Genomic DNA, 23,532 nt, shown 5'->3' with positions numbered 1-23,532 from the left:
GGGAGGCACGGTGAGCATATGAAAGAGTTACGGGCATGACTTTGCATTAATGACAATGAGAAGAGGAAGTGACAACATAAAATATAACCAATTAACCCACCTAACCAGGAAGCACCAGCCAACCAGCCACCTAACCAGGAAGCAGCAGCCAACCAGCCAGGAGGGACCAGCCAACCAGCCAGTCAGCCAGGAAGCACCAGACAACCAGCCAGTCAACCAGGAAGCACCAGCCAACCAGCCACCTAACCAGGAAGCACCAGCCAACCAGCCAGTCAACCAAGAAGCACCAGCCAACCAGCCACCTAACCAGGAAGCACCAGCCAACCAGCCAGTCAACCAGGAAGCACCAGCCAACCAGCCAGCCAGGAAGCACCAGCCAACCAGCCAGTCAACCAGGAAGCACCAGCCAACCAGACAGTCAGCCAGGAAGCACCAGCCAACCAGCCAGTCAGCCAGGAAGCACCAGCCAACCAGCCACCTAACCAGAAAGCACCAGCCAACCAGCCAGTCAACCAGGAAGCACTAGCCAACCAGCCAGTCAGCCAGGAAGCACCAGCCAACCAGCCAGTCAGCCAGGAAGCACCAGACAACCAGCCAGTCAACCAGAAAGCACCAGCCAACCAGCCAGTCAGCCAGGAAGCACCAGCCAACCAGCCAATCAGCCAGGAAGCACCAGCCAACCAGCCAGTCAACCAGGAAGCACTAGCCAACCAGCCAGTCAGCCAGGAAGCACCAGCCAACCAGCCAGTCAGCCAGGAAGAACCAGACAACCAGCCAGTCAACCAGAAAGCACCAGCCAACCAGCCAGTCAGCCAGGAAGCACCAGCCAACCAGCCAATCAGCCAGGAAGCACCAGCCAACCAGCCAGTCAACCAGGAAGCACCAGCCAACCAGCCACCTAACCAGGAAGCAACAGTCAACCAGGAAGCACCAGCCAACCAGCCACCTATCCAGGAAGCACCAGCCAACCAACCAATGCTTACATACTCAGAGAAATGTAGGCTATAATCCACAGACAATACATCCTGGTCTACAATCCACAGACAATACCTCCTGGTCTACAATCCACAATCAATACACCCTGGTCTACACTCTACAGACAATACATCCTGGTCTACACTCTACAGACAATACATCCTGGTCTACAATCCACAGACAATACATCCTGGTCTACACTCTACAGACAATACATCCTGGTCTACACTCTACAGACAATACATCCTGGTCTACAATCCACAGACAATACATCCTGGTCTACAATCTACAGACAATACATCCTGGTCAACAATCAACAGAATAAATTAATTAAGTATGTGTGGATTATTAGCAGTAGGATAATATGAAAACTCTTCACAAATAACAAGGGATCAGAAAGTGAAATTAAATGGCAAGTGGAATTTTAAAAGAAATACTCACAACAGAAACCTGTTTTTAGTGTGAAAGAAGAAAGAGGAAGGAAGTGCTTTATTATGAAATAGTTTTTTAAAATTATATATATATTTTTTTATTGAATATCCGAAACATACAATATAACTGTAGTGAAGCAGCTCAATAACAACACCATACCAGTGTCTGCCTGTTTGGCCCCTGTCATCGGATGGGGCCACAGTGTCTCCTGACCCCTCCTGTCTCAGCCTCCAGTATTTATGCTGCAGTAGTTTATGTGTCGGGGGGCTAGGGTCAGTTTGTTATATCTGGAGTACTTCTCCTGTCTTATCCGGTGTCCTGTGTGAATTTAAGTATGCTCTCTCTAATTCCCTCTTTCTTTCTCTCTCTCTGAGGACCTGAGCACTAGGACCATGCCTCAGGACTACATGGCATGATGACTCCTTGCTGTCCCCAGTCCACCTGGTCGTGCTGCTGCTCCAGTTTCAACTGTTCTGCCTGCGGCTATGGAACCGTGACCTGTTCACCAGACGTGCTGTTTTCAACTCTCTAGAGACAGCAGGAGCGGTAGAGATACTCTTAATGATCGGCTATGAAAAGCCAACTGACATTTACTCCTGAGGTGCTGACTTGCTGCACCCTTGACAACTACTGTGATTATTATTATTTAAAAATGCTGGTAATTTATGAACATTTGAACATCTTGGCCATGTTCTGTTATAATATCCACCCGGCACAACCAGAAGAGGACTGGCCACCCCTCATAGCCTGGTTCCTCTCTATCCTGGTTCCTCTCTAGGTTTCTTCCTAGGTTTTGGCCTTTCTAGGGAGTTTTTCCTAGCCACCGTGCTTCTACACCTGCATTGCTTGCTGTTTGAGGTTTTAGGCTGGGTTTCTGTATAGCACTTTGAGATATCAGCCGATGTAAGAAGGGCTATATAAATACATTTGATTTGATTTTGATCCAACAGACTCCCATACCAAGAGACACACGGAAGCATCCAGGATCAATGCCCTGCTCAAGGGCACATTGACAGATCTCTCATTGGGATGGGCTCAGTCCATCCCATCCCAACCCTCAGCTTCCCTCAGCCCATCCCATCCCAACCCTCAGCTTCCCTCAGTCCATCCCATCCCAACCCTCAGCTTTCCTCAGCCCATCCCATCCCAACCCTCAGCTTCCCTCAGCCCATCCCATCCCAACCCTCAGCTTCCCTCAGTCCATCCCATCCCAACCCTCAGCTTCCCTCAGTCCATCCCATCCCAACCCTCAGCTTCCCTCAGCCCATCCCATCCCAACCCTCAGCTTCCCTCAGCCCATCCCATCCCAACCCTCAGCTTCCCTCAGCCCATCCCATCCCAACCCTCAGCTTCCCTCAGTCCATCCCATCCCAACCCTCAGCTTCCCTCAGCCCATCCCATCCCATCCCACAGCTTCCCTCAGCCCATCCCATCCCAACCCTCAGCTTCCCTCAGCCCATCCCATCCCAACCCTCAGCTTCCCTCAGCCCATCCCATCCCAACCCTTAGCTTCCCCCATCCCATCCCAACCCTCAGCTTCCCTCAGCTCATCCCATCTATCTCTGCTGGCCACCCTCTTTGTGTTTCTACGCGACACATATCTTTCAACTATGATGTGATGTTTAACATACAATTTCAATCTATCTAATCAAATAGAATCCACAGATTGCGAGTTGAAGATAAATACTTTTACTAAGAGTATTAGTATATTAGTAATTGTCTGACCTGGTCTCTCAAGATTTCCTAACAGTACTATTTCTCGGGTCAATTTTAGATGAATGCTATGCATTTTCAGCCATTTCTGAACATGAGACCAGAAACAGGCTACCTGATGGCAATACCAAAATAATTGGTCTATTGATTCGGTATCCTCACAACAAAATCTGCAGAGCTTCAATGATTTTATGCCCCAAATATTCAACATTTTGTTGGTGGCAATAATTTTATATAATCATTTTAGCTGAAAAGCACGAGGTCTTGAATCTTGCGTTGTTTTATATATCAACTCATACACCCTGTACTATGGAATCGGTACATCAAAAATATCTTCCCAACTATTTTGCAATCTGTATGGCACAGTTGTCAACATCCTGGTCCTCAAATGAAACTGGTAAACTTTCCTATTTATGCTGTTTTTATTCCTCCTCCAGTTGTGATCCTTTATATTGGGCAGACAGACCAGTTCCCTACCTCCTCCCGCCTCCTCCAGTTTTGATCCTTTATATTGGGTAGACAGACCAGTTCCCTACCTCCTCCCGCTGCCACCTGTCTCCTCCATTTTTGGGATAATACTGTAGTCAATTGTTGTACACTTGGACTGAGCAGACCTTCCCGTACAATTAAGATGACTCCCATGAAGTACATAACTCTACCATTCCAATTTACAATATCATGTAAGAACAAAATACCCTTTTCAAACATCTTTCCCATAAATACAGGTATTTTATCAACCAGCACATTTGAGTTCAGCCATAATATTTGTTGTAATATTTGTTCTATCTTTTCAGGGGATGAAATTGAAATTGTAGCCAGCTCTGCAATGCTCATTTGAAAAGGAAAGTATAATTTTAAATTAATTGAAAATGAGACATGGCAATCTGCACAAAGGCAAAAAGGCTATTTTTAAACAATCAGTGAGCTTTTTTTAGTAATCTACTTGAGAACCATTTAGGGTTAAAATAAAACTTTTGAATAAGTGAAGCTTTTAAAGAGAGATTTAGAGCTTTTATAATCTCAACCCACCCAATTCATTTTCATTATATAGATATGCACGTTTTATTTTGTCTGGTTTAGCGTCCCAAATAAAGCAAAATATGTTTTGCTCATATGATTTGAAAAATGAATCATCAGGAGTAGGCAGCACCATAAGTAAGTGTGTTACGGTGAGTGAATGAGGACCCAAAAGCGAACTAACTTAAACAGAGCTTCTTTAATAACCAAACATAGGTAGGCTCAGATAGACCGGCAGATTCCGACAGGACAGGACAAGGTTACAGCAAACATGACGATAGTCTGGCTCAGGCATGAAACACAACAAACAAGAATCCGACAAGGACAGGAGCAGAAACAGAGAGAGATATAGGGACCTAATCAGAGGGAAAAAGGGAACAGGTGGGAAAAGGGGTGACGAGGTGGTTAGGAGGAGACAAGGCACAGCTGGGGGAAAGAGGGGGAGAAAAGGTAACCTAACAACGACCAGCAGAGGGAGACAGGGTGAAGGGAAAGGACAGAGACAAGACACAACATGACAGTACATGACAAAGTGAGTAAACTGAGATATGACTAAGAAGTTAATCAGGGCAATTTTTCCATAAATAGACAGATATTTACCTCTCCATGGTTGCAGGTCTATTTTTACAAGTTTTCTATTGAAATTCATTGTGGAGAGCTTATTTATATATTTTGTGATATGAATACCGAGTATGTCTACTTCACCATCAGCCCATTTTATAGGTAAACTGCAAGGTAATGTAAAAGTTGTATTTTTTAAAGATCCAATACGTAATATTGTACACTTATCATAATTAGGTTTTAGCCCAGAGAGTACAGAAAAGTTATCTAGATCTTTAATGAGACATTGCAGGGATCTAGCTTGAGGACTTAATATAAAACTTGAGTCATCGGCATACATGGACACCTTTGTTTTTAAGCCTTGGATTTCTATTCCTCTAATGTTGTTATTGGATCTGATTTTAGTAGCTAGCATTTCGATGGCCATAACAAATAGATATGGTGACAGTGGACACCCTTGTTTACCTCCTCTTGACAATTCAAAACTCTCTGAGAAGTAGCCGTTATTCACTATTTTACACCTGGGGTTGCTATACATTATTTTTTGACCCATTTTATAAGAGAATTATCGAAATTTAAAATATCCAGGCATTTTTTAAATAAAATCCAGTCTTACTTTATCAAATGCCTTTTCAAAATCCGCTATAAATACCAGTCCTGGCTTCTTACATGTTTCATGATGTTCTATTATTTCTAGTAGTTGTCGTATATTATCTCCAATGTATCGTCGTAAAAAACCTGTCTGATCAGGATGAACAATACCTGGTAAAACCCTTTTAATTCTGAGTGCTCTGCATTTCACTAGAATTTTTGCATCACAACATTGAAGTGTAAGGGGCCTCCAGTTTTTTTAGATAGACTGGGTCTTTATATTTGCCATCTGGGTCGTGTTTTAATAACAGAGAAATCAGACCTTCCTGCTGAGTACCTGACATACTACCATTTCCAAAGGAGCTTTTTCAAAGGAGTAGTTAAAACAATCTAACAATGGAGCTTTTAGTATATCAAAAAATACTTGACATACCTCTACTGGTATGCCATCAAGCCTTGGGGTTTTTCCAGACTGAAAGGATTTAATAGCCTCAAAAAGTTATTCCTCTGTATTTTGGCCTTCACACTGATCTTTCTGTACATTTGTTAATTTTCCATTTTTTATATTATTCGGAAAGAATTCCTTACCGTAATCTTCATTCAGTGGGAAAGGATGAGACGGAAAAGAGAACATCTGCCTCAAATAATTAGCTTCCTCTTTTAAAATATAATTCGGAGAATCATCGATCATCGAGTTTCTGCAAAGTCTTCTTATTAGCGTTCCTGTTTTGGAGATTCAGGAAGAATTTTGTGAAATTTTCTCCATATTCCATCCAGTTTGTTTTATTGTTGTATTAGATTACATTAGATTGTTCTTGAATAAGTTCCTCAAGTTATTTTTGTTTTTCCTCTAACACATTTTGTATCTCTGTAGAATTGTTTTAATTGCTATCTACCTGTACTATGAGTTCATGGATTTCCTTTGTGAGTCTTGTCTCTTTAGCCAGATTTTTTTTTAAAATTATGGATGAATATTTGAATTGAATGACCTCTGACCTTTAAAGGTATCCCACAAAATAAGGGGATTTGCTCAACCTATATTAAACTGGAAAAATTCAGTTATGAATTAATTTGTCTTAATTAAAAAATAAGTTGTCCTCCAGTAAACTTTGATTAAATTTCCAAAATCCCTGTCCCGTGGAAAAACTATAAGAGTTATGTGAAGGCCAATTAGATTATGATCCAATCGTATTCTGTCTCCTATTAAAAATGTTCCAACCTTTGATGCAAGAGAGAAAGAGACATGAAAGTAGTCAAGACGACTAGATTGATTAAATCTCCTCCGTGTATATCTCACTAGGTCGGGTTTTTTTTATCTCCAAATATCCACTATTTCTAATGTGTCCATAATATTTGTGATTTCCTTAAGGGCACGGTGATGATAGTTTGTAGAGTGATTACCTTTTACGGTCCATTGAGGCACTTAACACTGTTTTATAGTCTCCCACCATAACGATAAATACATGTTCTAGTGAGGCTATACTATAGTATTAAATACATGTTTTAGTGAGACTATACTATAGTATTAAATACATGTTCTAGTGAGGCTATACTATAGTATTAAATACATGTTTTAGTGAGACTATACTATAGTATTAAATACATGTTTTAGTGAGACTATACTATAGTATTAAATACATGTTTTAGTGAGGCTATACTATAGTATTAAATACATGTTTTAGTGAGACTATACTATAGTATTAAATACATGGTTTAGTGAGACTATACTATAGTATTAAATACATGTTTTAGTGAGGCTATACTATAGTATTAAATACATGTTCTAGTGAGGCTATACTATAGTATTAAATACATGTTTTAGTGAGGCTATACTATAGTATTAAATACATGTTCTAGTGAGGCTATACTATAGTATTAAATACATGTTTTAGTGAGACTATACTATAGTATTAAATACATGTTTTAGTGAGGCTATACTTGAGTTCAATTAAAGGGTTAAAAAAACAGTTTACACATTATTATTATTACACCACACCTTACACACACACACACACACACACACACACACACACACACACACACACACACACACACACACACACACACACACACACACACACACACACACACACACGCACACACGCACACACACGCACACACAGCTCAGTCAGCTATGTCAATCCAGGAGAGACTTAGCACCATTAAAGAGTACTAAAGCAGTGCTGTAATGACTCTAACCAGTCTGATTTGACTCTAACCGGTCTGATTTGACTAACCAGTCTGATTTGACCCTAACCAGTCTGATTAGACTCTAACCAGTCTGATTTGACTCTAACCAGTCTGATTAGACTCTAACCAGTCTGATTTGACTCTAACCGGTCTGATTTAACTCTAACCAGTCTGATTTTACTCTAACCAGTCTGTTTTGACTCTAACCAGTCTGATTTTACTCTAACCAGTCTGATTTGACTCTAACCAGTCTGATTTGATTCTAACCAGTCTGATTTGACTCTAACCAGTCTGATTTGACTCTAACCAGTCTGATTTGATTCTAACCAGTCTGATTTAAAAAGCTTAAAAATAAACCTGCCTCCAGCTGCTTAGATACCGTTACCTGCTTCAACAGCTAGGTTGTGGACCAAATGGCACCCCATTCCCTATGTAGTGCACTGTTTTGACCAGGACCCATAGGGTGCCATTTGTGACAGAGTGGGAGCCTTAATTCACACAGTAGCTACACCCAGGGCTCCGGTCAAATGAATTAGAGGATGTATCATATCATACGTCTTTATCTGAGACCAGGTTGCTTGTTGCGCCATGACAACAAAGGAGAATTACGAGGATAATTACGTTGGCATTTAGGAGAACTATCGACAAAGGTTAGGGGAACTAACAACAAAGTTTAGGAGAATTATCGACAAAGGTTAGGAGAACTAACCACAAAGGTTAGGTGAATTATCGACAAAGGTTAGGAGAACTAACAACAAAGGCTAGGTGAATTATCGACAAAGGCTAGGTGAATTTACGTAGCAGGTTAGTCGGTGAATTGTGTTAAGTTTAGAATTAGGGTTATGGGACGCTACAGTTGTTCCCGACCAAACTGACCATGCAGCCTTTGGAACGCTAGACTGTCGCAGATTACGCCCACCCATCCCCCCTGAACAACCTCCCTCATTTCGATTTTGTCTAATGTAACTAGACCATTAGTAGGTGTCATACGTCTCGGAGGTGCTCAGAAATACACCAAGTATATTTCATATGGCTCTGACGCCAGCTTGAGTGCTCTCTGTGTGAGATAACACAAATCCCCACCATAAGTGTTCTTCAGCCCCGCCATCTGCCACAGTAACTATCCTTCACTGAGAGAGAGAGAGAGGGATGGGGGGGAGAGGATGAGAGAGAGAGAGAGAGAGAGAGCAGTTCTCTTCTCCAAATCCATCTGTGGCAGATTATATCCACAGTACGCTCTCTCCGCTCTCCTCTCTCCATCCCTCTCAAGTCGCTCAATCTCTCTTTCCATCCCTCTCTCCTCTCTCCATCCCTCTCTCATCTCTCCATCCCTCTTCTCCTCTCTCCATCCCTCTCTCCTCTCTCCTCTCTCCATCCATCTCTGTTCTCTCCATCCCTCTCATCTCTCCATCCCTCTCTCATCTCTCCATCCCTCTCTCCTCTCTCCGTCCCTCTCATTTTGCTCCATCTCTCTCTCCATCCCTCTCAAGTCGCTCCATCTCTCTTTCCATCCCTCTCTCATCTCTCCATCCCTCTCTCCTCTCTCCATCCCTCCCTCCTCTCTCCATCCCTCTCTCATCTCTCCATCCCCCTCTCCTCTCCTCTCTCCATGCCTTTCTCATCTCTCCATCCCTCTCTCATCTCTCCATCCCTCTCTCATCTCTCCGTCCCTCTCATGTTGCTCCATCTCTCTCTCCATCCCTTTCCCCTCTCCCCTCTCTCCATCCCTCTCTCCTCTCTCCTCTCTCCATCCCTCTCTCCTCTCTCCATCCCTCTCTCGTCTCTCCTCTCTCCTCTCTCCATCCCTCTCTCCTCTCTCCATCTCTCTCTCCTCTCTCCATCCCTCTCTCCTCTATCCATCCCTCTCTCCTCTCTCCATCTCTCTCTCCTCTCTACATCTCTCTCTCTCCTCTCTCCATCCCTCTCTCCTCTCTCCATCCCTCTCTCCTCTCTCCATCCCTCTCTCCATCCCTCTTTATTCTCTACATCCCTCTCTTTTCTTTCCATCCTCTCTCATCTCTCCATCCCTCTCTCATCTCTCCATCCATCTCTCCTCTCTCCATCCCTCTCTCATCTCTCCATCCCTCTCTCCTCTCTCCATCCCTCTCTCATCTCTCCATCCCTCTCTCATCTCTCCATCCCTCTCTCCTCTCTCCATCCCTCCCTCCTCTCTCCATCCCTCTCTCATCTCTCCATCCCCCTCTCCTCTCTTCATCCCTTTCTCCTCTCTCAATCCCGCTCTCATCTCTCCATCCCTCTCTCATCTCTCCATCCCTCTCTCCATCCCTCTCTCCTCTCTCCATCCCTCTCTCATCTCTCCATCCCTCTCTCATCTCTCCGTCCCTCTCATGTCGATCCATCTCTCTCTCCATCCCTCTCTCATCTCTCCATCCCTCTCTCCATCCCTCTCTCCTCTCTACATCCCTCTCTCCTCTCTCCATCCCTCTCTCATCTCTCCATCCCTTTCTCCTCTCTCCATCCCTCTCTCATCTCTCCATCCCTCTCTCCTCTTTCCATCCCTCTCTCATCTCTCCATCCCTCTCTCCTCTTTTCACCCCTCTCTCCATCCCTATCTCATCTCTCCATCCCTCTCTTCTCTCCTCCATTCAAAAAGCCATTACTACCACAGCCATCCCCATCAGAATTATAGCATGACCCAATAACTAATGTGCAAAACATGTGGGAAGGCCTCTGATTCCTGCTTCTTCTCCAAGCCTACATGGCACCCTATTCCCTATATAGTGCACTACTTTAGACCAGAGCCCTATGGAACCCTATTCCCTATATAGTGCACTACTTTAGACCAGAGACCTATGGAACCCTATTCCCTATATAGTGCACTACTTTAGACCAGAGCCCTATAGAACCCTATTCCCTATATAGTGCACTACTTTAGACCAGAGCCCTATGGAAACCTATTCCCTATTATAGTGCACTACTTTAGACCAGAGCCCTATGGAACCCTATTCCCTATATAGTGCACTACTTTAGACCAGAGCCCTATGGAACCCTATTCCCTATATATATAGTGCACTACTTTATTCCAGAGCCCTATGGAACCCTATTCCCTATATAGTGCACTACTTTAGACCAGAGCCCTATGGAACCCTATTCCCTATATATATAGTGCACTACTTTTAACCAGGGTAGTGCACTATGTAGGAAATAGGGTACCATTTGTGATGCATTCCACTTTGGCTTCAGAACAGACAAACTGCTGTTACCATAACAACCCCCCACTTCTGCTACTGGTTGTTTATTACATATGCATAGCCACTTTACCCCTCTACCTACATGTATATATTCACCTTCACTAACGTGCACCCACGCACAATGACTCTGTACCGACACCCCCTGTAAACAGCCTCGTTATTATTATTTTATCGTGTGACTTTTTATTTGATTTTTTACTTTTGTTTAATTAGTAAATATGTTCTTAACTCTATTTCTTGAACTGCATTGTTGTTTAAGGACTTTTAAGTAAACATTTCACTGTAAGGTCAACCTACACACCTGTTGTGTTTGGCGGCAGGGTAGCCTAGTGGTTAGAGCGTTGGACTAGTAACCGGAAGGTTGCAAGTTCAAACCTCTGTCGTTCTGCTCCTGAACAGGCAGTTAACCCACTGTTCCTAGACCAGTTAACCCACTGTTCCTAGGCCGTCATTGAAAATAAGAATTTGTTCTTGACTGACTTGCCTGGTTACATAAAAGTAAAATAAATAAATACAACACTACTGCTCCTATACAGTACTACTGATACAATACTACTGCTCCTATACAGTACTACTGATACAATACTACTGCTCCTATACAGTACTACTGATACAATACTACTGCTCCTATACAGTACTACTGATACAATACTACTGATACAGTACTACTGATACAATACTACTGATACAGTACTACTGATACAGTACTACTGCTGTACTAGAGTACTACTGCCCCTGTACAGTACTACTGCTCCTATACAGTACTGCTGCTCCTATACAGTACTACTGCTCCTATACAGTACTACTGCTCCTATACAGTACTACTGCTCCTATACAGTACTGCTGCTCCTATACAGTACTGCTGCTCCTATACAGTACTACTGCTCCTATACAGTACTGCTGCTCCTATACAGTACTGCTGCTCCTATACAGTACTACTGCTCCTATACAGTACTACTGCTCCTATACAGTACTGCTGCTCCTATACAGTACTACTGCTCCTATACAGTACTACTGCTCCTATACAGTACTACTCCTATACAGTACTACTGCTCCTATACAGTACTACTGCTCCTATACAGTACTGCTGCTCCTATACAGTACTACTCCTATACAGTACTACTGCTCCTATACAGTACTGCTGCTCCTATACAGTACTGCTGCTCCTATACAGTACTACTCCTATACAGTACTGCTGCTCCTATACAGTACTACTCCTATACAGTACTACTGCTCCTAGACAGTGCTACTGCTCCTATACAGTACTACTCCTATACAGTACTACTGCTCCTATACAGTACTGCTGCTCCTATACAGTACTACTCCTATACAGTACTACTGCTCCTATACAGTACTGCTGCTCCTATACAGTACTGCTGCTCCTATACAGTACTACTCCTATACAGTACTGCTGCTCCTATACAGTACTACTCCTATACAGTACTACTGCTCCTATACAGTGCTACTGCTCCTATACAGTACTACTCCTATACAGTACTACTGCTCCTATACAGTACTGCTGCTCCTATACAGTACTGCTCCTATACAGTACTACTGCTCCTATACAGTACTGCTGCTCCTATACAGTACTACTCCTATACAGTACTACTGCTCCTATACAGTACTGCTGCTCCTATACAGTACTACTGCCCCTATACAGTACTACTGCTCCTATACAGTACTGCTGCTCCTATACAGTACTACTCCTATACAGTACTACTGTTCCTATACAGTACTACTGCTCCTATACAGTACTGCTGCTCCTATACAGTACTACTCCTATACAGTACTACTGTTCCTATACAGTACTACTGCTCCTATACAGTACTGCTGCTCCTATACAGTACTACTCCTATACAGTACTACTCCTATACAGTACTACTCCTATACAGTGCCTTGCGACAACCCTGCACACTCACCGTTTACATTACATCAAAAGGCCATTTAACCCCACATTGGGTTGTAATACAGACATCACAAACTCTGTCCTCTTGCTGCTGTAAAATAAGGTATTGAAATCAGTCTGTGATAAACGGGTGTTAGTGCCAGTCCGTGGTACCAGCGGCAGAACGCTGAACTCTACGTTTTCATCCCATAGCTCGTTCTTCATCTTGTTTTTGAAATAGCCAGCCAACACGTTTACAGCACTTTCATTTCCCTGGCTCTCTTGCAGCAGACAGACATATGGTGAGCAATACGTATGGCGCATAACATCATAATATCACGATGAATATAGAATAGTGAGAATCACAATATATAGCCCCATCATTTTGGCAGTATGGTGATAATATAGTATGGTGATAATATGGTATGGTGATAATATGGTATGATGATAATATGGTATGGTGATAATATGGTATGGTGATAATATAGTATGGTGATAATATGGTATGGTGATAATATGGTATGGTGATAATATGGTATGGTGAGGTCTCTCAAAATGGTGATAATATGGTATTGTGATAATATGGTATGGTGATAATATGGTATGGTGATAATATGGTATGGTGATAATATGGTATTGTGATAATATGGTATGGTGAAAATATGGTATGGTGATAATATGGTATGGTGAGGTCTCTCAAAATGGTGATAATATGGTATTGTGATAATATGGTATGGTGATAATATGGTATGGTGATAATATCGTGTGGTGATAATATCGTGTGGTGATAATATCGGGTGGTGATAATATGGTATCGGCAGTATGGTGATAATATGGTATCGGCAGTAAGGTGATAATACGTATCGGCAGTATGGTGATAATATGGTATCGGCAGTATGGTGATAATATGGTATCGGCAGTATGGTGATAATATGGTATCGGAAGTAAGGTGATAATACGTATCGGCAGTATGGTGATAATATGGTATCGGCAGTATGGTGATAATATGGTATCGGCAGTAAGGTGATAATACGTATCGGCAGTATGGTGTTAATATGGTATCGGCAGTATGGTGATAATATGGTATCGGCAGTATGGTGATAATATGGTATCGGCAGTAAGGTGATAATACGTATCGGCAGTATGGTGATAATATGGTATCGGCAGTATGGTGATAATATGGTATCGGCAGTAAGGTGATAATACGTATCGGCATTATGGTGATAATATGGTATCGGCAGTATGGTGATAATATGGTATCGGCAGTAAGGTGATAATACGTATCGGCAGTATGGTGATAATATGGTATCGGCAGTATGGTGATAATATGGTATCGGCTGTATGGTGATAATATGGTATCGGCAGTAAGGTGATAATACGTATCGGCAGTATGGTGATAATACGTATCGGCAGTATGGTGATAACATGGTATCGGTAGTATGGTGATAATATGGTATCGGCAGTATGGTGATAATATGGTATCGGCAGTATGGTGTTAATATGGTATCGGCAGTATGGTGGTAATATGGTATCGGCAGTATGGTGATAACATGGTATCGGCAGTATGGTGGTAATATGGTATCGGCAGTATGGTGATAATATGGTATCGGCAGTATGGTGATAATATGGTATCGGCAGTATGGTGATGATATGGTATCGGTAGTATGGTGATAACATGGTATCGGCAGTATGGTGGTAATATGGTATCGGCAGTATGGTGATAATATGGTATCGGCAGTATGGTGATAATATGGTATCGGCAGTATGGTGGTAATATGGTATCGGCAGTATGGTGGTAATATGGTATCGGCAGTATGGTGATAACATGGTATCGGCAGTATGGTGGTAATATGGTATCGGCAGTATGGTGGTAATTTGGTATCGGCAGTATGGTGATAATATGGTATCGGCAGTATGGTGGTAATATGGTATCGGTAGTATGGTGATAACATGGTATCGGCAGTATGGTGGTAATATGGTATCGGCAGTATGGTGGTAATTTGGTATCGGCAGTATGGTGATAACATGGTATCGGCAGTATGGTGGTAATATGGTATCGGCAGTATGGTGATAATACGTATCGGCAGTATGGTGATAACATGGTATCGGCAGTATGGTGATGATATCTTATTTTGAGGTCCATGGCTCAACTCCCAGCCCAAGCTGTAGTTGTCATGTAGTTCATCTATGTTAAACAAATTCCTAAGTAACGTATAGTTGTCATGTAGTTCATCTCTGTTAAACAAATTCCTAAGTAACGTATAGTTGTCATGTAGTTCATCTCTGTTAAACAAATTCCTAAGTAACGTATAGTTGTCATGTAGTTCATCTCTGTTAAACAAATTCCTAAGTAACGTATAGTTGTCATGTAGTTCATCTATGTTAAACAAATTCCTAAGTAACGTATAGTTGTCATGTAGTTCATCTCTGTTAAACAAATTCCTAAGTAACGTATAGTTGTCATGTAGTTCATCTCTGTTAAACAAATTCCTAAGTAACGTATAGTTGTCATGTAGTTCATCTATGTTAAATAAATTCCTAAGTAACGTATAGTTGTCATGTGGTTCATTTTTGTCACTTGAAAATGCCAGTCCAAACTTAAAGCTTGGTACTCTGTTTAAAACCCTGACAGAGTTTGGCATTTCCCAACTCCCTGGTGTTCCAGCGTTTTGTCCGGCAGCTCCTCCAGCGAGTTGTGAACTGAAAACGTTTACATTTCCACAGATTAGTGGGCATGAAAGGCGATGGAGAAGAGACACGGAAAGAGAGACGCTCGTAGAGTTTTGCCTCTCTTAGTGTGTGTGGCCGCGTGTGTGTGTGTGTGTGCGCACATGCGTATGTATGTCTGTCTGTGTGTGCCCGCAGAGAGAAATCCCCCCTCGTGAGACGAGCGGCGGTCTCGTAGGACTTACCGAGAACGGACAGCTCGCAGGAAGCCGTGATGTTCTGGTTCTTGTTAAACGCCACGCAGCTGTAGGAGCCTGAATCATCGTCTGTTACGCTGCTGATCAGGAGGTTACTGCCGCCCAGCAGGGAGTACTTCTTAGACCTGCAGAGACACGGAGGAACAAAACTGTCCAAGACAACACAGATGTGTAGGTCTACACAATAAGGAACAATGGGAGTGTGTTCAGTGACCTGTGAACCTGTGATACCCAGGTATATCATATTCTCCTTCAGAAATAGTTAGGACGATGTGGAGGCTGATTCTGTGACCCAAAAAATTACTTACTTCTTATGGACAGTGGGAAGAAGTGGCGACATTACAGACTGGTTCTGGTCTGGTTGTGATGTCGTCAGTTCTTCCCACTATCCATAAGAAGTCTGTAATGTCATCACTTCAATCGGTCTGTAATGTCATCAATTCAAACAGTTTGTCTACTCTTCAACCAGTCTGTAATGATGTCACTTCAACCATTCTGTAATGTCATCACTTAAATCGGTCTGTAATGTCATCACTTCAACTAGTTTGTCGTCTCTTCAACCAGTCTGTAATGTCGTCTCTTCAACCAGTCTCTAATGTCGTATCTTCAACCAGTCTGTAATGTCGTCTCTTCAACCAGTCTGTAATGTCGTCACTTCCACCAGTTTGTAATGTCGTCACTTCAACCATTCTGTAATGTCGTCACTTCAATCGGTCTGTAATGTCATCACTTCAACCAGTTTGTCGTCTCTTCAACCAGTCTGTAATGTCGTCTCTTCAACCAGTCTGTAATGTCGTCTCTTCAACCAGTCTGTAATGTCGTCTCTTCAACCAGTCTGTAATGTCGTCACTTCCACCAGTTTGTAATGTCGTCTCTTCAACCAGTCTGTAATGTCGTCACTTCAACCAGTCTGTAATGTCGTCACTTCAACCAGTCTGTAATGTCGTCTCTTCAACCAGTCTGTAATGTCGTCACATCAACCAGTCTGTAATGTCGTCACTTCAACCAGCTTTGCCAGATGGGTAGTGGTTTGATGATCTGCCTCTCACCAGCTCTGTCATCACACATGTCAAAGGTATCATGGAACAGATAGGTGGCACACTTTTCTCTATATAGTGCACTACTTTAGACCAGAGCCCTATGGAACCCTATTCCCTATATAGTGCACTACTTTAGACCAGAGCCCTATGGAACCCTATTCCCTACATAGTGCACTACTTTAGACCAGAGGCCTATGGAACCCTAGTCCCTATATAGTGCACTACTTTAGACCAGAGGCCTATGGAACCCTATTCCCTAATATAGTGCACTACTTTAGACCAGAGCCCTATGGAACCCTATTCCCTATATCGTGCACTACATTTGCCCAGAGCCCATATTGCAAAGTATTGCACTAAATAGTGAATAGAGTGTCATTTGAAACTGAAACAATGAGTCACTCACCTGCTCTGGATTATCTCAGTGCCTCTCATCCAGTGGAAGGCGGGGGTGGGGAACCCCGAAGCGGAGCACTCCAACACAGCATCTCTCCCCAGGAGGGAGGTGACTCTCTGGGGCTGTTGGAGAAACAGAAGGCCCCTGGTGGTTCCAGGCTCTGGAGAGAGAGAGAGAGAGAGAGAGAGAGGGAGAGAGGGAGAGAGGGAGAGAGAGAGAGAGAGGGAGGGAGAGAGAGAGAGAGGGAGAGAGAGACAACTGAGCGTTGAGTGGTTATAATAGTGTCTGGTTATAATAGTGTCTGGTTAAACTAGTGTCTGGTTATAATAGTGTCTGGTTAAACTAGTGGCTGGTTATAATAGTGGCTAGTTAAACTAGTGGCTGGTTAAACTAGGGGCTGGTTAAACTAGGGTCTGGTTAAACTAGTGGCTGGTTATACTAGTGGCTGGTTAAACTAGTGGGTTAAACTAGTGGCTGGTTAAACTAGTGGCTGGTTAAACTAGTGGCTGGTTAAACTAGTGGCTGGTTAAACTAGTGGCTGGTTAAACTAGGGGCTGGTTAAACTAGGGTCTGGTTAAACTAGTGGCTGGTTAAACAAGTGGCTGGTTAAACTAGGGGCTGGTTAAACTAGTGGCTGGTTAAACTAGTGTCTGGTTATAATAGTGGCTGGTTAAACTAGTGGCTGGTTATAATAGTGGCTGGTTAAACTAGTGGCTGGTTAAACTAGTGGCTGGTTAAATTAATGGCTGGTTATAATAGTGGCTCGTTAAACTAGTGGCTGGTTAAACTAGTGGCTGGTTAAACTAGTGTCTGGTTATACTAGTGGCTGGTTATAATAGTGGCTGGTTAAACTAGTGGCTGGTTAAACTAGTGGCTGGTTAAACTAGTGTCTAAAATATTGTGGATGTCAGTGGGTGAATGACTACATATTTCAATGGGAAACATCATCTGAATCATTTTTTCAAAAGGCTCAAAATGTTTAATTCATTCTCATCCCGAGGCCAGTATGTCCTACGGCGTTTTAACTTCACTATAATGTTTTTGGGGCCAGAAAAACCCCATGTGAATCACTCACTCATTGTTGTGTTACCTCAGTCTGTTCGTTAAATGTACATTTTCTTAGTGTTGTCTCATCTCCTAACAAGCCCTGTGGTTTATATAGAACTATCGGAACAAGAGACTGTTGCTGAGGGCAAATACAATGTAAATGGGGAACAACACACTAAGGAGGGAACAACTCAATAAGGAGGGAACAACACACTAAGGAGAGAACAACACACTAAGGAGGGAACAACACACTAAGGAGAGAACAACAAACTAAGGAGGGAACAACACACTAAGGAGGGAACAACACACTAAGGAGGGAACAACACACACTAAGGAGGGAACACCACACTAAGGAGGGGACAGCACACTATGGAGGGAACAACACACTAAGGAGAGAACAACACACTAAGGAGGGAACAACACACTAAGGAGGGGACAGCACACTATGGAGGGAACAACACACCAAGGAGGGGAAAACACACACTAAGGAGGGAACAACACACTACGGAGGGAACAACACAAACTAAGGAGGGAACAACACACAGTAACCGGAGAACAACACACTAAGGAGGGAACAACACACACTAAGGAGGGAACAACACACACTAAGGAGCGAAAAACACACACTAAGGAGGGAACAACACACTAAGGAGAGAACAACACACACTAAGGAGAGCAGAACACACTAAGGAGAGAATAACACACACTAAGGAGGAAACAATACACACTAAGGAGGAAACAACACACACTAAGGAGGGAACAACACACACTAAGGAGGGAACAACACACACTAAGGAGTGAACAACACACACTAAGGAGAGAACAACACACTAAGGAGAGAACAACACACACTAAGGAGAGAACAACACACTAAGGAGAGAACAACACAAACTAAGGAGAGCAGAACACACTAAGGAGAGAACAACACACTAAGGAGAGAACAACACACACTAAGGAGAGCAGAACACACAAAGGAGAGAACCACACACTAGGGATGGAACAACACACACTAAGGAGAGAACAACACACTAGGGAGGGAACAACACACACTAAGGAGGGAACAACACACTAAGGAGGGGACAGCACACTATGGAGGGAACAACACACACTAAGGAGAGAACAACACACCAAGGAGGGGACAACACACACTAAGGAGGGAACAACACACTAAGGAGAGAACAACACACACTAAGGAGGGAACAACTCACAACAAGAAGGGAACAACACACTAAGGAGAGAACAACACACACTAAGGAGGGAACAACACACAATAAGGAGGGAACAACACACACTAACCAGAGAACAACACACTAAGGAGAGAACAACACACACTAAGGAGGGAACAACACACTAAGGAGAGAACAACACACTAAGGAGAGAACAACACACACTAAGGAGAGAACAACACACACTAAGGAGAGAACAACACACACTAAGGAGGGAACAACACACAATAAGGAGGGAACAACACACTAAGGAGAGAAGAACACACACTAAGGAGGGAACAACACACACTAGGGAGGGAACAACACACACTAAGGAGGGAACAACACACAAAGGAGAGAACAACACACACTAAGGAGAGAACAACACACACTAAGGAGAGTACAAAACACACTAAGGAGAGAACAACAGACTAAGGAGAGAAGAACACACACTAAGGAGGGAACAACACACTAAAGAGGGAACAACACACACTAAGGAGGGCACAACACACACTAAGGAGGGAACAACACACTAAGGAGAGAACAACACACTAAGGAGAGAACAACACACTAAGGAGGGAACAACACACACTAAGGAGGGAACAACACACACTAAGGATAGAACAACACACTAAGGAGAGAACAACACACTAAGGAGAGAACAACACACTAAGGAGGGAACAACACACACTAAGGAGGGCACAACACACACTAAGGAGAGAACAACACACTAAGGAGGGAACAACACACACTAAGGAGGGAACAACACACACTAAGGAGTTAACAACACACACTAAGGAGGGAACAACACACTAAGGAGGGAACAACACACTAAGGAGAGAACAACACATTAAGGATAGAACAACATACTAAGGAGAGAACAACACACTAAGGAGAGAACAACACACTAAGGAGAGAACAACACACATCACATCACACATCGTAACATAAGACACTAAACTGGGGGAATTCTCCAGTCAATACTATCACCACTAACCTGGGGGATTTCTCCAGTCACCACTATCACCACTAACCTGGGGGATTTCTCCAGTCACCACTAACCTGGGGGATTTCTCCAGTCACCACTATCACCACTAACCTGGGGGATTACTCCAGTCACCACTATCACCACTAACCTGGGGGATTTCTCCAGTCACCACTAACCTGGGGGATTTCTCCATTCACCACTATCACCATTAACCTGGAGGATTTCTTCAGTCACCACTAACCTGGGGGATTTCTCCATTCACCACTATCACCACTAACCTGGGGGAATTCTACAGTCACCACTAACCTGGGGGATTTCTCCAGTCACCACTAACCTGGGGGATTTCTCCAGTCACCACTAACCTGGGGGATTTCTCCAGTCACCACTAACCTGGGGGATTTCTCCAGTCACCACTAACCTGGGGGATTTCTCCATTCACCACTATCACCACTAACCTGGGGGATTACTCCAGTCACCACTATCACCACTAACCTGGGGGATTTCTCCATTCACCACTAACCTGGAGGATTTCTCCATTCACCACTAACCTGGAGGATTTCTCCAGTCACCACTATCACCACAAACCTGGGGGATTTCTCCAGTCACCACTAACCTGGGGGATTTCTCCATTCACCACTATCACCACTAACCTGGGGGATTTCTCCATTCACCACTAACCTGGAGGATTTCTCCAGTCACCACTAACCTGGGGGATTTCTCCAGTCACCACTAACCTGGGGGATTTCTCCATTCACCACTATCACCACTAACCTGGGGGAATTCTACAGTCACCACTAACCTGGAGGATTTCTCCAGTCACCACTAACCTGGGGGATTTCTCCATTCACCACTATCACCACTAACCTGGGGGATTACTCCAGTCACCACTGTCACCACTAACCTGGGGGATTTCTCCATTCATCACTATCACCACTAACCTGGGGGATTTCTCCAGTCACCACTAACCTGGGGGATTTCTCTAGTCACCACTATCACCACTAACCTGGGGGATTACTCCAGTCACCACTAACCTGGGGGATTTCTCCATTCACCACTAACCTGGGAGATTACTCCAGTCACCACTATCACCACTAACCTGGGGGATTTCTCCAGTCACCACTAACCTGGGGGATTTCTCTATTCACCACTAACCTGGGAGATTACTCCAGTCACCACTATCACCACTAACCTGGGGGATTTCTCCAGTCACCACTAACCTGAGGGATTTCTCCATTCACCACTAACCTGGGGGATTTCTCCATTCACCACTAACCTGGGGGATTACTCCAGTCACCACTATCACCACTAACCTGGGCGATTTCTCCAGTCACCACTAACCTGGGGGATTTCTACAGTCACCAGTATCACCACTAACCTGGGGGATTTCTTCAGTCACCACTAACCTGGGGGATTTCTTCAGTCACCACTAACCTCTGGGAATTCTCCAGTCACCACTAACCTGGGGGATTTCTCCATTCACCACTAACCTGGGGGATTTCTTCAGTCACCACTATCACCACTAACCTGGGGGATTACTCCAGTCACCACTAACCTGGGGGATTTCTCCATTCACCACTAACCTGGGGGATTTCTCCAGTCACAACTAACCTGGGGGATTTCTCCATTCACCACTAACCTGGGGGATTTCTCCAGTCACCACTAACCTGGGGGATTTCTCCATTCACCACTAACCTGGGGGATTTCTCCATTCACCACTAACCTAGAGGATTTCTCCATTCACCACTATCACCAATAGCCTGGGGGATTTCTCCAGTCACCACTAACCTGGGGGATTTCTCCATTCACCACTAACCTAGAGGATTTCTCCATTCACCACTATCACCACTAGCCTGGGGGATTTCTCCAGTCACCACTAACCTGGGGGATTTCTCCAGTCATCACTAACCTGGGGGATTTCTCCAGTCATCACTAACCTGGGGGATTTCTCCATTCACCACTAGCCTGGGGGATTTCTCCAGTCACCACTAACCTGGGGGATTTCTCCATTCACCACAAGCCTGGGGGATTTCTCCAGTCACCACTAACCTGGGGGATTTCTCCAGTCATCACTAACCTGGGGGATTTCTCCATTCACCACTAACCTGGGGGATTTCTCCAATCACCACTAACCTGGGGGATTTCTCCATTCACCACTAACCTGAGGGATTTCTCCAGTCACCACTAACCTCGGGGAATTCTCCAGTCACCACTAACCTGGGGGATTTCTCCAGTCACCACTAACCTGGGGGAATTCTCCAGTCACCACTAACCTGGGGGATTACTCCAGTCACCACTATCACCACTAACCTAGGGGATTACTCCAGTCACCACTAACCTGGGGGATTTCTCCAGTCACCACTATCACCACTAACCTGGGGGATTACTCCAGTCACCACTATCACCACTAACCTGGGGGATTTCTCCAGTCACCACTAACCTGGAGGATTACTCCAGTCACCACTATCACCACTAACCTGGAGGATTTCTCCAGTCACCACTAACCTGGGGGATTTCTCCATTCACCACTAACCTGGGGGATTTCTCCAGTCACCACTATCACCACTAACCTGGGGGATTACTCCAGTCACCACTAACCTGGAGGATTTCTCCAGTCACCACTATCACCACTAACCTGGAGGATTTCTCCAGTCACCACTATCACCACTAACCTGGGGGATTTCTCCAGTCACCACTATCACCACTAACCTGGGGGATTACTCCAGTCACCACTAAACTGGGGGATTTCTCCATTCACCACTAACCTGGGGGATTTCTCCAGTCACCACTATCACCACTAACCTGGGGGATTTCTCCAGTCACCACTATCACCACTAACCTGGGGGATTTCTCCAGTCACCACTATCACCACTAACCTGGGGGATTTCTCCAGTCACCACTATCACCACTAACCTGGGGGATTACTCCAGTCACCACTAACCTGGGGGATTTCTCCAGTCACCACTAACCTGGGGGATTTCTACAGTCACCACTAACCTGGGGGATTTCTCCATTCACCACTATCACCACTAACCTGGGGGATTTCTCCAGTCACCACTAACCTGGAGGATTTCTCCAGTCACCACTATCACCACTAACCTGGGGGATTACTCCAGTCACCAATATCACCACTAACCTGGGGGATTTCTCCAGTCACCACTAACCTGGGGGATTTCTCCATTCACCACTATCACCACTAACCTGGGGGATTACTCCAGTCACCACTATCACCACTAACCTGGGGGATTACTCCAGTCACCACTATCACCACTAACCTGGGGGATTTCTCCATTCACCACTAACCTGGGGGATTTCTCCATTCACCACTAACCTGGGGGATTACTCCAGTCACCACTATCAC

At 44.1% G+C, this 23,532-nt stretch overlaps 1 protein-coding gene across 1 annotated transcript in view; it reads right to left on the bottom strand.

The window, feature by feature from the left end:
- Positions 1 to 23,532, bottom strand: part of dcc (DCC netrin 1 receptor) — a 584,728-nt gene that overhangs the window by 306,718 nt on the left and 254,478 nt on the right. Inside the window, exons 4-5 of the mRNA XM_090191568.1 lie at positions 16,944 to 17,094; positions 15,489 to 15,625 (exon numbers count right to left, since the gene is read on the bottom strand). Coding sequence (XP_090047694.1) covers positions 15,489 to 15,625; positions 16,944 to 17,094 — 288 coding nt within the window. The remainder of the gene's footprint in view (positions 1 to 15,488; positions 15,626 to 16,943; positions 17,095 to 23,532) is intronic.

This window comes from Oncorhynchus mykiss, chromosome 12 (genome assembly GCF_057628025.1).
Source record: "Oncorhynchus mykiss isolate SJ-2025 chromosome 12, ASM5762802v1, whole genome shotgun sequence".
NCBI classification, from domain to species: domain Eukaryota; kingdom Metazoa; phylum Chordata; class Actinopteri; order Salmoniformes; family Salmonidae; genus Oncorhynchus; species Oncorhynchus mykiss.
The sequence above is the reverse complement of the archived record's forward strand: the minus strand, read 5'-3'. Positions and strand labels throughout refer to the sequence as shown.